The sequence below is a fragment of the Motacilla alba genome, chromosome 4 (genome assembly GCF_015832195.1).
Source record: "Motacilla alba alba isolate MOTALB_02 chromosome 4, Motacilla_alba_V1.0_pri, whole genome shotgun sequence".
Classification (NCBI taxonomy): domain Eukaryota; kingdom Metazoa; phylum Chordata; class Aves; order Passeriformes; family Motacillidae; genus Motacilla; species Motacilla alba.
In genome coordinates, this window is record NC_052019.1 from 43,365,611 (window position 1) to 43,382,162 (window position 16,552).

A 16,552-nucleotide genomic window follows, 5' to 3' on the forward strand; every position below is an offset into this window, starting at 1 on the left:
AACAGGAAGGTTCACATTGGCACAGATCTAACACTGATCTGGGTACATGAAGCAGAGAGATTTATAGCCAGACCCCACCCCATGGGGATATCTATATTATGCAATAAGGCATGGTAAAGAAAACCCTACATGCCAACCCATCCCCAGAAACAAAGATAACATCAACACAGTGCCACCCAAAATGTCTCTGCTATCAACACAGGACTGCATTAACTGTTTTGCAGAGTACCTGAGGCAACATTTGCACTGATTTCGGTGATATACAGCAATGTCACTGACACCTACAAAATCCTCCATCAGAACAAAATCTCTTTTTCAGCTCATCACAACTCAAATTCAAAAAAGATATTGTGCTGGTAAGCTAAATATACGGCATTACATTCAAGTCTTATTATAGACTTAGGCCAACCTCATTACTGTTCAGAGGAGTCTGATTTTAGCACATTTTGACAAGAAGCCCTCCTAATTGGAATGATTGTCAGTCATGGCTCCCTGCTGTTGAAAGCTGGCTTTTATCTTCAGTGTAATAAGGCTGGTTTTTTGGTGGTTTTTTGGGTTTTTTTTTTTAACTAATTGGAAAATGTAATGGAAGTTATAGCATGCAGCCAATAATGGTATCTGTCTTCGGGACAGTTTGAGAATCAATACCATATCCTTTGGCAGTATCTATTAAACGAGGTCAACTGGAGTCTCAAATTGATGAAATATTTACAACTGACAAAAGAAACCATTTAGAAGTTTTGGTGTGGAATTTTTAGGTTTCACCTACCCTACAAATGCAGCTCTGCCCTACTGCTCAAAGCAATCTCAAAAGAAATGAAAACCTAAGGCTGGAGCAGCTGTCAAGCTGTGGTGGCGATTCTAGGGCTCTCTCTTCTACAGCTCTCTGCTTTAGTACCCATGTAAGACTCTCCCCCACTTCATTTCTCTAGGATTTTAAATCAAAATGCAAGCCATGCAGAATATAAAAGAATCCGTCCAAAAACTGACCCACGAGAGCAACTTCTGTACAGAATGATACTTGGGTTTGGACACACCCACTGCAGATCTCAGACTGTGATAAGGCATGAAGAAGCAGGTGTTGTTATTCCAGTCTGCTTTAGCTTTAAAACTGCAGTAGCACAGCTTTGTTAGTTAAATCAGATTACTTACTTAACAGCAAGGTAAGTAAAGGTTTTCTATTCATGTAGTAAGATCAATTTGTCAGGTGTAACAATGCAACAGTGCTACAGTGCTACCAAGTTTTGTTACAGAGAACAACATAGCAAGATGGTGGTAAGCCTGAGACAGCCATAGAAACATCCAATTTTGTGACAATAAGCAAATAACCCTTTTATCTTAAAAAAAAAAATGTATTTCTGTAACACTGTCACTATTCTCACACTTGTTTTTTGAACTGTTGAACTGATGTCAGTGTGGGAAGCACAGCCAGCTTAAGCTTGTGCTGCCACCTGAAACAATCACCCTCAGAATACCTCACTCCCTTCAGCCCCAGAATCACAAAGGTGCCTCACAGTAAGATAGAACAGATTTCTCTCCCACTACATTCTGCTATAACTTCCATCAGTTTTCCAACTCAATTCACTGTGTGACTGCAAAAACATTTGTGCTCGCCCAAAAGCACAAAAGTATGGAAACAAGAAGCAAGACTGTGTTTGGCATTGAGGATCATTTAAACAGCATTGCCATTTATGAAATAAATAGGTGTTAGGAGAAACAAATGTGTTACGAGACTTCTTTACCAAAAATGACAGAAAAGGAGTAAAGAATGCAGGAAAGACAGTTAGAGTTAGTTTAGTGCTGAAGACCATTTAAAATAAGAACAACTTACTGGGCAAAAGTAGGTGTTTTCTGCTATGTGGTTTGCAACAAGGTTGTTTTCTGCAGACAGAGACATAATAAAAAGCAGCGCATCCCGGGCCTGCTGGCCTACTGTTCCTTCTCGATGGATGAAGGGGATCAGCAGGGAAAAAATAAGGAAATTGGCAGCTCCTTGGTCCTCACTAGTGTGGAAAAACAGTTCTAAAATGGAGGGATCTTTGGCTATTATAGAGCAGAGCTGGTTCAAGAGTACAACCAACTCTGTTTCCACTGTTGGAGTGGTTGTTCCTGAGCAGGAGCTCAGCAACATCATCAAAGGCTTCAAAATGGGCTTGTGATGCAGCAAAGGCTGATGAGACTGGGTTACAAGCATTTCATACATTTTGAGTTGCTCAATTTTTGTCTCATCGGTGAACTCTCGCCGTAGGCTCCAAAGGAAAAGTTTCTCCATGATGTTTTCTGAGACCACAAACTCCAGAATAGGCCCCATCGAGGCATCCTTTGCTTGCTCCTCAATTAATAAGAAAAGCATGTGCTCCACATAATTCTGGACAGTGCTGGCCTCATCAGGTGAGATGGCCCCATATTTTGCCTGAGTATTTTTCAAAGGATCATGCTTCTCTAAGATTTTCAGAACCTAAAAGAAACAAAGACAGATCAGTTTTAATGCACTTGAATGCATCATAAAAAGCATGCACCTATCACTACAAGGAAAAAAAATATCAAAATTCTTTAACATAAAAAGCATTAAGTCTTTTTATGTTTTCAAATTTAGGAAGTTCGACCAGCAAGACCTGGAAGTCTCACATTTGGTATGTACAAGGCAAAAATATACTGCTGTTGTTCACCTTTTTTAATAAGCACCTAAATTTGTCATTTACCCTATTCCTGAAAACCAGGGATAAACTAGGTTTCCTCAGTGTTCAGAAACTGAGCTGCCATGATGTTTGAAACAAGTTTGTCATGGAAGACTGAAATCAAAGGGCCTGTTCTCTAGCCAGAGAACTGTGCTCAGGAACAGCAATATCATGGGATGTTTTACAGTAGTAAGAGTAGTAGGTGCCCACAGTGCTATTCTTTGCTTGACAATTTCTATATGATACCAAGGGGCCATTGACACCCACATACTCTTGCAACTTTCAATATAGTAATAATAGTCATACCAACACTTCAAACAATGAATTACATTCTGTTGTGCATGCAAACAATAAAGCTCATTGTCTGCAAAAAAACCCATTGTCTTTAGCCCTTTTGCCACAAAAGCCTAAAGGACCAGTGGCTCCCCTAATACGACACACAACTAGTTAGTTGAGAAAAGGTGATTCTTGCAGGACAGCTCCTCTGACTCTGGAACACCTCGGAAACACCACCATTTGTTTGGCTGGTTTCTTGGGAGAGCCAAAGAACAACAAGAACAGCAGCACAGAAATCAATTTTATCTAAATTGTTAGGTTATTAATATTACTGCAGCAAACAAGACATTATGATGCTCACAGCAAAACACCTTTGCTTAAAAGCAATTACAATCCTGATGACATGCAAACAATTTTTAGAATATGCTGAAGTGTATAATCTACACTTATCCATAATAAACAAGAGCGCATACAGCTTTGCACTGTGCATCTAATTTACTTTACAAAGGATAGGCAAGACTTACCCAGCACAAGGAAAAGAAGCACAGAAGTCTGCAACAGGGTGCAAGTCACAATCAATCAATAGGAAAGCCCGTAAGAAGATCTAGGCCTTCAATAAGATATTACCATGTCCTACCACTTCCCATTTAGATGCAAATCCAGAGTTCCAAGTGTGATTAGTAAAGGCTAACCATACTTTGAAAGGTCAATTATCTTTGCAATTTAAAAATAGTTCAGTGTCATCTACTACACTCTGCATGAAAAGACATTTGTTCCTGAGCAATTCGGGATTATCCCAAAAGAAAGAATGAAGCAAATTTGTATTAATGCAGCTTGCTTCAATCAATAAAACTAATTAACATTACCTGTGCCCAATGTGTTCTAAACACTATCATGCATGTTTCTGGATCAACACCCTGCAGGCTGGGAGCCTGCCTGTTTCTGCTGATACTTGTTCCAGAGGACATTATAAAATTTCCACGGGTCAAGCCAACTAGGTCATGCTGAATTTCTTTTTAAAATCCTCCAGTGAGCTACAGATGTTCAGGCATCGTGATGAGATTGATACTGTGTCCTGGGCTTTGGTACCCACAGAAATCTGTTAAAAATAAAACAAAACCAAAAAGAAATGTACCACACATGTACCAGTGCACATCACATTATAGTGTCTAACAGAAAAGAACATTCTTAAAGAAAGCACAAACTTTTCTTCTTTTAATTCAGTTTGAGGATAGAATTTTTTTAAGCATGTTGTATGGGATTTTAAAGCATGTTATATGGACTTTGGCTCATAACAATAGCTTAATGCTCAAACTTTTGAGATCAGTGACTGTAATAAGGTGCTACTGAAATAAACAAGCCCAACAGAAGTTTATAAAATAAACATTTTATGCATATCACTGCATTTTTAGTTTCTCATTATGACGCTTTTGCCATCTGACCATGTCTGTTCAGAGTTACTTAGTTACTAAATTTTGTATAGACTGCACAGGTAAAAAAAAAGTAGAGGTTATTTCTGTATTTTTTAAAAATATCTTCCAGTAATAGATATAATTACAAATTCTTAGAAGTGTTCTGCCAGAAAACACATCACAAACAGTTGAAAACATCTGTAGAGCACCATATTCACATAGAAGAGTGCATCTCTATCAATACCAAAGTAAACAAAATCAAACAACATGAAAGATAAAACCTTCATGTATCCAAAGCCAAATAAATTGAGATGTCATATTAAAGGACTATGAGAATAGGATAAAACATTGAAACATTCCATTCATCCATTATTTAATATCCTAACTATATGAGTATCAAAGTAGTTGCACACCTGCAGGGGAAAGTTAAAATGAAACAAAGATTGATATCTTGAAGATATTTGAGAGGCTTAAGAGAACACAGTACTCCCTCACACACCACTATCTAACTCTCACAGCTCCCCCCACCCTTTTTCTTTTTATAAAGTTTATGTTTTTATTCTCCTTTTTTTCAAACCAACTAGGCATTTAATTTATTTCACTTCGGGACCATAGGGAAAAAAAAAAAAAACCAACCAGAAGCACCCGACAACAAACAGAATTTTTTTGTAGCATAAGCTGCCAAATCCCACACAGCAATTCTTTGCCAGTATAGAAGGGATTTCTCTGTGCATATCTTAAAAGATGAAAATCTTTTCTCTGTAGTGGACATCTCTGCTCCCTGTACGTGCGCTCTGTTTACATTCTTGAAACTGCTAGCACAGGAAAACATCCAGCTTGTCTCAGAAGTAGCAGTGACTTTTGCCATCTTAAAGAGTCCCAAAATATACAGGGTACAACTGTTAAGATTTCTAAGGCAAGCAAGGAGGTTATGCACTTCCCTGTGTATCTATAAACACACATATTTTCATATATTCAAGACTCAATCTCCATCCTAACCCTGCTTCTTTCAGCATTTACAATGTATTTCCTATGCATTTGCTGAGCACTCTCACACAATACAAGTAACACAATCTAGCCCATCCTTTTTGCAGATAACATATTCCACGTGTGGAGAAGCCAGCACAACCAGCATAAATCCTGCACACTTTACCTGGGTGACACCACTTTCAGAATGAAGCTGGCATTCCACACAAACTACTCTCCAGATTATAAACCACCTGGAACCAGATGCAGTGGAGAGGATTGTGCACAACCAGTAAGAACTAGCTCATGTACTCACTCACTTAAAGGCTCCTGCCAGTACACTGCTACTTGTTAAACAGTCCTGTGAAAATGAACTGTATGTACTATTTCTACATTACTGATGTTCCTGCAGACAGAAAACAAAATAAAACAAGACAAAACAAAAAACTACAACCCACACACAAAAATAATCAGAGATCAAAGTAGCAAGTGGATTTGAGAACCCAAGACCCAGGATCTGGGTGCTTTTATGATGACTCCCTTAAGTAATGATACCACTATACCTTAAATGCACACTTTCTGGCAATGTGTTTGCAACTCTGAGTACTCAACATTTCTACCAAGAAACACTGGAAAAACACGATGCATGCTTACACACCATTTAGAAAAAGCCTGCTCTAAATACTTTGCCTAATACCATAGCTGATAATCCAAGGAATATTTATCTGACATATACTTCAGATCACCTGCCCACTTTCTGCCAGTTCCTCTTTGCCAGCATCTCCTGCAAACAGAAATCTTTCCATGTTGGTAGAAGTCCAGCAGACTCCTCCAGGCAAAAGTGTCCTTCACTTTACAACCCTAATTCACCCTTTTAGAAGATCTCTACCATGCATGAAGCAAGCAGCTTTGGAAAAACTAATATGACAATGTAATTAAAGATGGTATCAGAAGGTGAAGTAAGAGAAGTTAATTAACAAAGCAGAGGCAATTTAAGAGTTGCTTCATTTCACAACTTAAAGGTTGTTTCAATGTAGCCATTGCATGTTGTTTAAGGATTTAACTGAAAGAAACTAATACTATACATCTACCTGTCACATGACAAATTCCCTTAGCAGCACAGAATCAGAAACTTCATTCACATCAGTCTCCAGTACTTGGGATAAAAACAACAACAAAGGAGACTATGGCTATCTTCACAAATTCTGATAAAAATCAGTGCTGTAAGACTCTCCAGATGTAGACAGTTCAAGCACACAGCAGACAAAAACAGCATGCCAAGGGGAACACAGGACTGCCACAACATGGCTCCCTCCACATCTTTCTGCTTGCCACCAGCTCCGCCCAAGGCTGGTGTTACTGCTGGGCCTAGGGTGGGGGTTAGGTCACGCCTAGGGTTAGGGTTCAGAAAACCACAGATCTAAAAGTAACAAGACAGTACTGCAGACTAAAATGTGCAACAATATTTCTATGCTCAATTCAATTCCCATAAGGAAGAAAATATTTCCAGTTTCAAAAGCATCTTGGGATGCTGGGATTTCCGTAGTAATACAAAACACTAATATATTGTGTAGGCTTTACAGACTTCAAACTCTCTAATAGTGTTTCAAAAAGCTTTTGACAACTTAAGTGGTCACAGAATAGGTCCTAAAAACAGCATCCCTGTTTTAAAAAGGTAATTGAGTTGACTGAGAGAGTATCTTGTAAGATACATTTCAATCTAACAACACGCTGTAGTTATACCAGTAGCAGATAGACTGCATTCATTGTAAGCAGATTTTGCTACTGTGTTAGGTTTTCTTGATTATATTGCAAGACCGAATGTGCAACACTAAATGTAACACCACGTAATTCCCTGTGAATTAAATCTCACTTCAATTAAACAAGACAAATAACTTGACCAGAAAGAGTCCTAAGAGGAGGAAGAAAATAAATTTATAAAACACCAATTCATGGAGGAAAAAATAGAAGTGAACTCAGGGGCCACTAAGAGTTCACTACTAAAGTAACCATTTATTTTATTCTGCTCATTATTAAAAGTTTACATTAATTTAGCCTTTTGTCTCTGCTAAATCCAGATCAAGTTATTACTCCACCATTTGATAACCCTGACAAGTGTGAATATACCTCTCGTGTAGTCCGTTCAAAATTCTACTTCCAAAAGCCTCTGCTCAGTTTAATACTTGGACTCTGCCATACAGTAACAGAACCTCCTTAGCAGGTAATCATATCTTATCTAGCAGTGGTTTAACCGTATCACAAGATCAAGCCCACTTACATATGCCTTCTAGAGCTATTTCATAAAGCTTTAGTACAACTTGGCCTATTTCCAGTTGAAGAAATGCAGCAGTCCACAAGACTCAATCATTGGGCTCATGGGAGGATAGCTACATTCAGTTTTCCTTCAGAAGCCTGGAAGCCATCAGCTCTTTTCATACAGCTGATTACAGGGCTGAACACCTCAATCAAAACAAGTACTTACTTTATGGCAAAGTACACTAGGAAGAACAGCCTACCACAGAATCCCTTGTAAAGTCTTCTCACAGTGGAGTGTCCCTTCTCAAAAACTTCACTTTAGCATTAAAAAAAAAACCCAAACAAACCAGCACAAAAGTTTTCAGGATTGGGGTTTCCCAGGCAATGCATAACAAAGACAAAAGATATGCAACCTAATACAGCAACACAGTAAAGAAGGCATAAAATATGCGGCATGGCTGCGCAATTTATCATGGTTGTCTTCTGTTGAGACATTAAGATGCCATGCTCAACAATCCACAAACACAAGCGAATCTCTGTCATCACATACTGCACTTTTGCTCCTACAGGCCAAAGCTGTCTGCCCTGTCGATCCAGGTACACAAGAGACAACAGAGAAGCCTCGATGGCAGCGAAAGAAACACCATATATCAAAACTTTTTCATGGATCAGTATAGCATAAAGGGGCTTGAAATTAGACCACTTCAAAAAAGCAGAGGGAAATTATACGCTCTTGCTCATAGCTATGCAATCACACCTCTGCAGTCTCTGCTAAGTGGATGAGGGAAGGTAGAAGAAAAATGAGTGTCAAATTTTACCATGCCTTTACCATGCCTCAACTTAGTTTCAACTTAAAAGGGACCTTGTTCAGGATTTGTTTACTTTTGATTGAAAAGAAAGTATTCTGCACTAATTAGTCAGATTTTCTTTTGGGACTATGATGAGGGAGAGGTTTTAAATCTTATTAACAATAGCGTTCCAAAGGAAGACATCAATCCTTTCAAAGAAAAGGATTCATTGTGTTATGACAAAATTTTTGCTGCAAAGCAAAGCCTATGAAGAACAGTCACATCCCCACCCTTAATGACCCTGTACAATCACCACAAGAGTGCAGAAGGACTACAGGTTGTCCACTGGAGAGCAGTAGGTCTGTTTCAGGCAACTGCGAAACTGTCAGTGGTTAAAAGTCGCATCAAGGAATCCTCATTTTCATTAAGTCCTACTCACCTTCAGAAGCTCTACTAACAAGAAAGCTGAAGCAGATCACCAGAGGAATCATTTAAACTATGGTAACAATTATGTGCCTTCTCATTTGTCCTTTCTTATTTCAGCGCTGCAGTCCCAATTTCTCCTGTCCTTTGTCTACCTCAAGCAAGCATTTCACATCTCAGCAGCCTTCTTCAATCCAGCTTTTCTACCCAGTATTTGCAAACATGATAAGCCTTCCATGTGTAGGTGGGACAAGATGTTTTACACTGGTAAAGCTATCTGCTTAAAAACCTAACAGAGAACGAGACACCACAAATTTTAAAGCAATGTAGTTAATCAAAGTATCAATCTGTTCTCATCAAGCACAATTTAATCCAACCTGCTAACATGAAAGTAAGAATGTCTTGTGCCTTGTCCCCACAGAGACTGCCTAACGATCTCTCTCATGAGAGAAACTACACACAGAGTGTTTTATAATGAGACAAAAAATCTTCCTGTCCCATCTACAGTCAGCCTGCTTCAGATAGAAACCACAATTCATCTTTTATCAAATGTCTGGGGAGCTACACTACTCACATATTTATTGTAGATTCCCATTAGCTCAATCGGACTACCACTAAGCTCTTCATATGATCTGTATAATCCTACGGTATTATACATTAGGAGGTCCAGGTTCCAGCATTAAATAACTCCATGCTTCTCCAGACATATCAAGAGGCAATTCCCCCACAGCAAGCAAGCAGCAGTGACACCCCAAGGCCCAGCTGACAGCCCCAGCCCAGCAGTGCTACTGGCATAAACAGACTTGCTTCAAGGGCAAGCAACAGGATCAGCTCCCGCTGGCAGCCTATGCCCTGGGACACGGGCTAAGCCACATGCCAGGCCATCAGAGATTCCTGCTGCATGGGGCAGCCAAAATGAAAGAACAGAGATGCCAGTTAGGCGGTATGGTCCAAAATGCATTGATGGGTTAGGCTGAAATTACACACAGCGTACCCAGCAAAGATGGTTCACCATAGGTCATATTACCAAAGTAGAGAAATGGCACTGACTGCTCAAGAAAACAGGAATTAAGCAACATAGAATACTTGACAGAGACCTTGACCTGCTCAGGAAAGGCCCGATTTACCCGTTACACCACAGGGTATGTTTATCTACCACACTCATTTGCACATAGGCAATTTCACTGGAACTTGAGAGCATACAATTACTGAAGCTATGTTTGCAAAGTCCCAGGAGGAATGAACTACATATTCATATCCCTAGGTCATAATTCTGAAGCTAGAGAAAGAAAAAATATATGGTTGTTATTCTAATGGTATGACTTGATCCTTTTTTATGAGAGATAAAGAATACAATAAACTTGTTTCTCTGTTGTATTTTATGTCCTCACATTTAGCCTACTACAGAAAGGCAACAATTCAGTAACAATTAGTGGTTCAAAACACAGATTACATTGGTTAAAAACATAATAATAAAAAAGCAGCTAGGGTTCTTAAAATCCAAGATAGATACCTCTCTATTCCCAATAGCATTGCGGCACAGTATGACTGAGGTGTCTAGTCTGCTACTAGACAAAAGGATATCAAAATTGAACTTTAAAAAAAGGCTTTTAAAACAGCAGTTAAGAAAAGCTCTTTTCTACCTACACTCTAAAGAATGCAGATGTCATTGAACTGAAATCACTTCAAAGGCTTCAGCTTGGCTGGTTCATTCCCACATCACCAACAAAATTGATGACTCCAGAAAAGACTGCTTCCACACAAAACCAAGTCATAAAAATGTCCAAGGCCCACAGACCAAAGCATTTGGTGTTGTACTGTGTGAGACGCCATTACAAGCAAAACAAATCTCAGTTTAAAACTTTGTACTGCAAATGCTTCCATACCAAGTTTCAAAGAGAAACAAAACAACTCCAGAGGGCACAGCACATGTCACTGAGTGAAAGAACCTACTTTCCACTATTTCACGTATACTGAATTACAAATATCCCATGCTACGTCTAGACTAGTAATTTTTCACCATAATTGAAATGAATTATTGCTAAAAAGTTGTTGCCAAAGTCTTCATCTTTACTGAGAATCTGTACAGGGTTTATTTCAAAATTCATCACTATCCAGGAATGGGAGGGAGTAACACATCAGAAAGCAGACATTTGACAAAACCTACTTTATGTTCTGATTATGCTAGTGGAAGAAAGAAACCAAAGTGACCCATGCACGCTGTGCATCAATTTTGCTTTCCAAGATATTTCTGACACCCTTGTGACACACAAACTAGCTCCAACGTGCTCATAATTTAGAGAAAGCACGTGCTTCCTGAAGTTGTGATGCTGAAGTGATGAAACATTTTTTGTTGTTTAGATTGTTTTTGAGAAAGGTAAAACAGTTTCTGTAGCTAAAAGTATAAAAAATAAATTCATAGGAAATTATTAAGTTGCCTTTCTAGAAAGCCTTCCTGACAGAAAGATGAATGAGAGCAGCAAAGCAGTAGAAGACTCTATACTCTGAAGATTTAAAACTATTTTCAGAACACTAGCATACAGAACAGGAAATACTACCTTCCCAAGAGAAAGATGATCTAGAAAAGTGTTATCAATATACCTGTAATTATCATATGTAGATTACAGAAAACAAGATTAAGCTATATATTTTATGACTATAGCAATAATATGTAAGACGATTTTTCAAGTGATTTGTACAGCTTGTCAAATTACTCATTATAATAAGCATAAGAAGTCCAAGAATAATGTTCTCAAGTGTACGAAGTGGCATTAAAGAAGACGTGTGTGCTTTCAGCATTAATCACAATAAAATGCAAATACACATATATTCTAAACATCCTGTGTTTCATTATAGAGAAGCCATAATTTTTTTTTTTTTTTTTAATTTCTACACTCTGGGTTGATTCTTCAGGTTCTAAATATAGTCCAAACAAAAGAATCAGCAGTAAAACACCATTAAAGACTACCATGATTATCTGACCAATAAACAAAGAAACCAAACAACAAGCTTCCCAAAAGGATTGCTGCCAAGTTTGCGCTGAGAAAAGAACTTCCACTCTGCAGATAAAATTGCTCTCTTGCTCACATGCACATAATACTTCTCTTTATGTTTCTCTTTCAAACTAAAATCACCAGAAAAGGACAGAATATTCCATAAAATCAAACCTGTTATGTATAGAATGGTTATTGCATAGTTGTTAACATAATCTATAAGCATATTTATGTCTCCTCCCAAAACTTCATTCACAATACAAAGTTCTCTTTTTCCTGGAAAAAATCAGTTTATACCTCTATCTAAATTTAAGTAGCTATAACACAGTCAAACTCTTCTATACCTCTCAATATGTTCATTATAATACATGGACTATAATAATTGACTAGATAACTTGAATCTGCCATTTATCTTCTGTACACAGTTATTGAAACTACTCATTTTAGAGATAATTACCACCCCAAGCTACTTATCCACCAAGTCAACATTATTTCCTACACTCTGAAATGATAGCATGTTAGTGACACGAGGAACTAATGAACAAAGCGAATGAGCGAAAGCATCTTGTTACAGAGCTTCCGGACAACTGTTTCAGTGCACTGTAGGACGGCAGAAGCCCATCACAAATTACCCCTCAAACTTAGTCAACTTAATGAGCTACTAAAATCTGAAAGGTTTTTTTTCTTATCTTGCCCTACCTACATCTATCGTTTCATACTAACTGCGCCTTGTGGCAAAATGTTACATTTAGTGGATTGATACTTTTAAACATAAATGTATTTTTGTCAGCTTTCTTTCCCTCTTCAAAAGAATTAAAAGCAAGATAGAAACTACAGAACTCTTGAACCAGTATTGTTTGCATCAGACATTTCCAATTTAGCTTGCTAAAGCTCCAGGAGCTAGTGAACTTCCTTTGTCCTATAGTATGTTCAAGTTTGACACAGAGAAAGCTCCCTGCAAAATTCTTTTTGATTTGCAATTGTCAAACTTGGGCAAAACCAATGAATAAACACCATTATATCTCACTGTACACTGAAAAACAAAGGGGTGGAAGAATAAAAGGAGGTAAAAAATTGCAAAATGAACACTTCCTTACAAAATCCTATCCTACCTCTCCAGCTCCCTATTCCCAATGCAAAAAACCCCAGGTATTCATGTCATACGAAACTAACTGCACAGAAACACTGCTCTCCCTCTCCCTTTCCATTCCAACTCAGAGCAAACAGAAGTTGAAGATTCATGTTATATTAATTCCTATAACAAAGTCAAGAACCTCAATAAAATAAAATATCTGAGCACAGTTCCATGGAAAAACAGCCTCTCCCCCTGCAGTGACACTCTTATTTAAAATACTGGTACAGATTTGCATGGTGGGTGGACTTGGGCAGACTATAGATTTCTATGTGTAGGTTAAATTTTTTGCTTTTAATACATAGGGTAGTAAACAAGAAAATCCAAAATTGAGTGTTAGCATTTTAATGATGTTTAGTGCATAAAAAGCTAGATCAAAGAAAAATCTACATGTTATTTATATTTCCATTTCCATTTAGTTACATTGCATTTTATACAAGTGGTAGATGTTTTTCCCTTGAAGCTTCTCCAACTTTCCTAGGAACAAAATTATTTGTGTCATGTAAACAGTGTTAAGCTTTTCATTACGCAGAGTGCAAATTAATTCTGCATCTCTGATCTCCTAACATAAGGCTACTCTACTATGAAAATATTTTACACTCTTACACCACCTAGTCTTCTGCAACTGAAAACTGAATATCATTACAGCACATCCCATTCCTGTGAATGCCTTTCCCTGGATAATGAAACATATGAATGCCCTGGCCAAAAATGAAACATATACAGTCTATACAACACCTGTCTCAGACATGTTGCCAGCATGTAAAAAAAAGAAACTGATAAACAGAGGAACAATAAAAAAAATTTGTTCAGGCAATATGACACTTAGATAGCAATTCTGTCTATTTTTTTTTCAGTCTTGCCTTTGAACCTTTGAGAAAACACGGACAGAAATGCAGGTGTCTTTCTAGTCCAGGAAGGAATGCAGATAAACTAGCAACTGTCACACCCTGGAGAGTAAAAGAAGGCAAATAACCTAACAAATTGCAAATGAAAACTATTCATCTTATAAAAGAAGTACTCTGAAAAACACAGAACCTCACAAATGTATCTACTAAAAGATAGATAGAAGCAAGTATCAGACTCAAGTAAAATAAAATCTAATCACTATTTAAACTTTTTAACACTTGGAATGACCAATACTGAAAGCCTAGTAAGTAAGAGAGTTGGATGTCAGCCCGGGCAGGAATGCTTCTCAGCACAGATAACCAAAGTCAAACCACAGCCTCTCCCATCTAATTTTGTAACACCTATGGAGGCTCCCACTGGCGTGGGAAAGCAGAGGTTCCACCCATCACCAGGCTGTTCATTCCTGCCTGCACAGTTCCGAAAGTGAGGAGTGTCTGTGTGTGTGCTGGGCAGCCCTGCAGCTTCTCACCTCCCCTTCTGTCCTCCCCTGTAAGGCTGCCAGAGCTGCAGAAGCTACAGTATCCTGTCAGATCTGACACACCTGTCCTCAGAGGGCTCCCAAGCTGAAGATAGAAGCAGTTCAAAGAAGCAGCAGAAAGTCTGTTTGTATGCACAGACCTTGAACAGCTGTCAGCTGTAACTACGGCACACTTGGAAGTGAGACCTCCAACTTTTTCCTAGGGACATGGTTCTTGACACTAAATTTAAAAAAATATGATTATTTTTCCAACCTCTGAATTGTAGAAAGCATATGCCAAACCAATTTTTTGTTTTGATGCAGCAGTTATGAAAGCATTTTAGAATATGCAAAACTGTTACATCATTCACCAGCTATCCCTCTGCTAAAACAAAACTCACAGTATTTCTACCGTCACCACACACACTGCCATCTCCGTTCTGTTTTATCTTCACCTTGCCCCACAGGTAACATTATACTTGCACAGTGATTCATGCCACAGCCGCTGCAATAATAAAGCCCTTCCCTGCTGTTTCAGAACTGTCAGGCAGTTCAGACATCCCTGCTGTTCTCAAGCCGACTTTCTCTCTGAAAAACATTATCCTCAGTCCAGAGAGTCACAGAATATCCCAGGAAGCCCTCCGGTGACTTTATGAAGCATTTGCATACAACCAAGTGTCTGTGCTGAAAAAACTAACTGAAAATAAATGGTGCTCCTAGCCAGTCAGCACAAAACCAAATATATATGACTAATGACAAACTAATGAAGGATAGAAGAAAACCCTGCCCTTGTGAGACCACACCTGGAACACTGCACCCAGGTCTGCAGACCTCAGCACAAGAGAGACATGGACCTGTTGGGGCAAGTCCAGAGGAGGGCCTTCAAGATGACCTGAAGGCTGGAGCACCTCTCCTACAAAGACAGGCTGAGAGAGCTGGGGTTGTTCAGCAAAGAGATGGCTCCAGGGAGACCTCACTAAAGCTTCCCAGCACTTTAGGGGCCTTACAAAAATGAGGGAGAGCAATTTTTTACATGGACAGACAATGATAGGACAAGGGGAAATGTTGTTGAGCTACAAGATGAGGGGTTTAGATCAGGCGATAGGAAGAAGTTCTTTATTCAGAGGGTAGTGAGACAGTGGAACAGGCTGCCCAGAGGAGTTGGGGATGCCAAATCCCTGAGGTATTCAAGGCGAAGTTAGATGGGGCCCTGAGCAACCTTGTCTAGTGAAAAGTGTCCCTGCCCATGGTGAAATGACAAACTGGATAATCTTTCATGTTCCTTCCAATCTAAACCATTCTATGACCCTATGAAAGCCTCTCTTCAGGAGTGCCAGTACGAAAGGCACATACAGCTGCAATTATGGATACCACAACAATCAGCCTAATTGGAAAGGATCAGTCCTCAAAGTTGCCAACACTTAAAAATTAAAACCACTGGATTCCATTTGTACAGGCAGGGTTGTGGCAATGCCCCTCCATCCTCTAACTCAGTCGGACTATAAGACAAATCTATGGTTTTCTCTAAATAGGGGAAAAAACTGAGTTTTCTCTGTGACAATGTATCTTCCTATCACTTGACCATCACTAAGATCAACACAGAAAATACAACACAGCACTGTGAAGGATGACTACTAGCATAGTCCATCTACGCCCAGAAGTAGTCACAGGGGCTCTGTGCCCCTGTGAGGGCAGCAGCTGTTGCTATTAAAATACACTGCTAGCATCCCTCAGCACACTACAAAGAAGTTTAAATATCAGTTTAACACACTGTGGTAAGAAAAGATATTCCCCTTGCACCCTAGCAACCATTTAAATAGATTCTGTCATGGCAGACCATATGAATCTGAAATAATGCTTTAATGCTGCTCTAGAAAGAGATGCAAACATTAAAAAATTCAACCTGAGAATGCTAGTATAAATTTTTCAGAATAAAAGACCACATGGAAGCAAACCTGAACCAAAACAGCTTACAAGTGGAATGACTGAGTTTTGCTGCCTCAGACAACAGAATCACCCCTATCACTCTCAGTCAGTGAATCGTACCAACAATTATTGAGAAACCTTCAAAGCTGCAAAGTTTCTAGAGGAATTGAAAAAGTCTCTTTAGACTTAGACAATGCTATACCAGCAACTTGCTGGGGAAAAGCATCAAAACTGGAGTTGCTGCTTCAAATGTGTTCAATTTTTTTTTACTTGCTCTGAATAATATGCCGGGCACACGACGATAATCATCACGAGCTGCAATGGTAACTGCTTGCA

The 16,552-nt window shown here is 38.8% G+C and overlaps 1 protein-coding gene across 2 annotated transcripts in view; it reads right to left on the reverse strand.

The window, feature by feature from the left end:
• FAM160A1 (family with sequence similarity 160 member A1) overlaps positions 1-16,552 on the reverse strand; it is an 81,636-nt gene that overhangs the window by 33,293 nt on the left and 31,791 nt on the right. For both annotated transcript variants that reach the window (XM_038136772.1, XM_038136773.1), the window contains 2 exons: positions 3,821-4,053; positions 1,832-2,458 (listed from right to left, as the gene is read on the reverse strand). In XM_038136772.1, coding sequence (XP_037992700.1) covers positions 1,832-2,458; positions 3,821-3,922 — 729 coding nt within the window. In that variant the 5' untranslated portion in view covers positions 3,923-4,053. The remainder of the gene's footprint in view (positions 1-1,831; positions 2,459-3,820; positions 4,054-16,552) is intronic.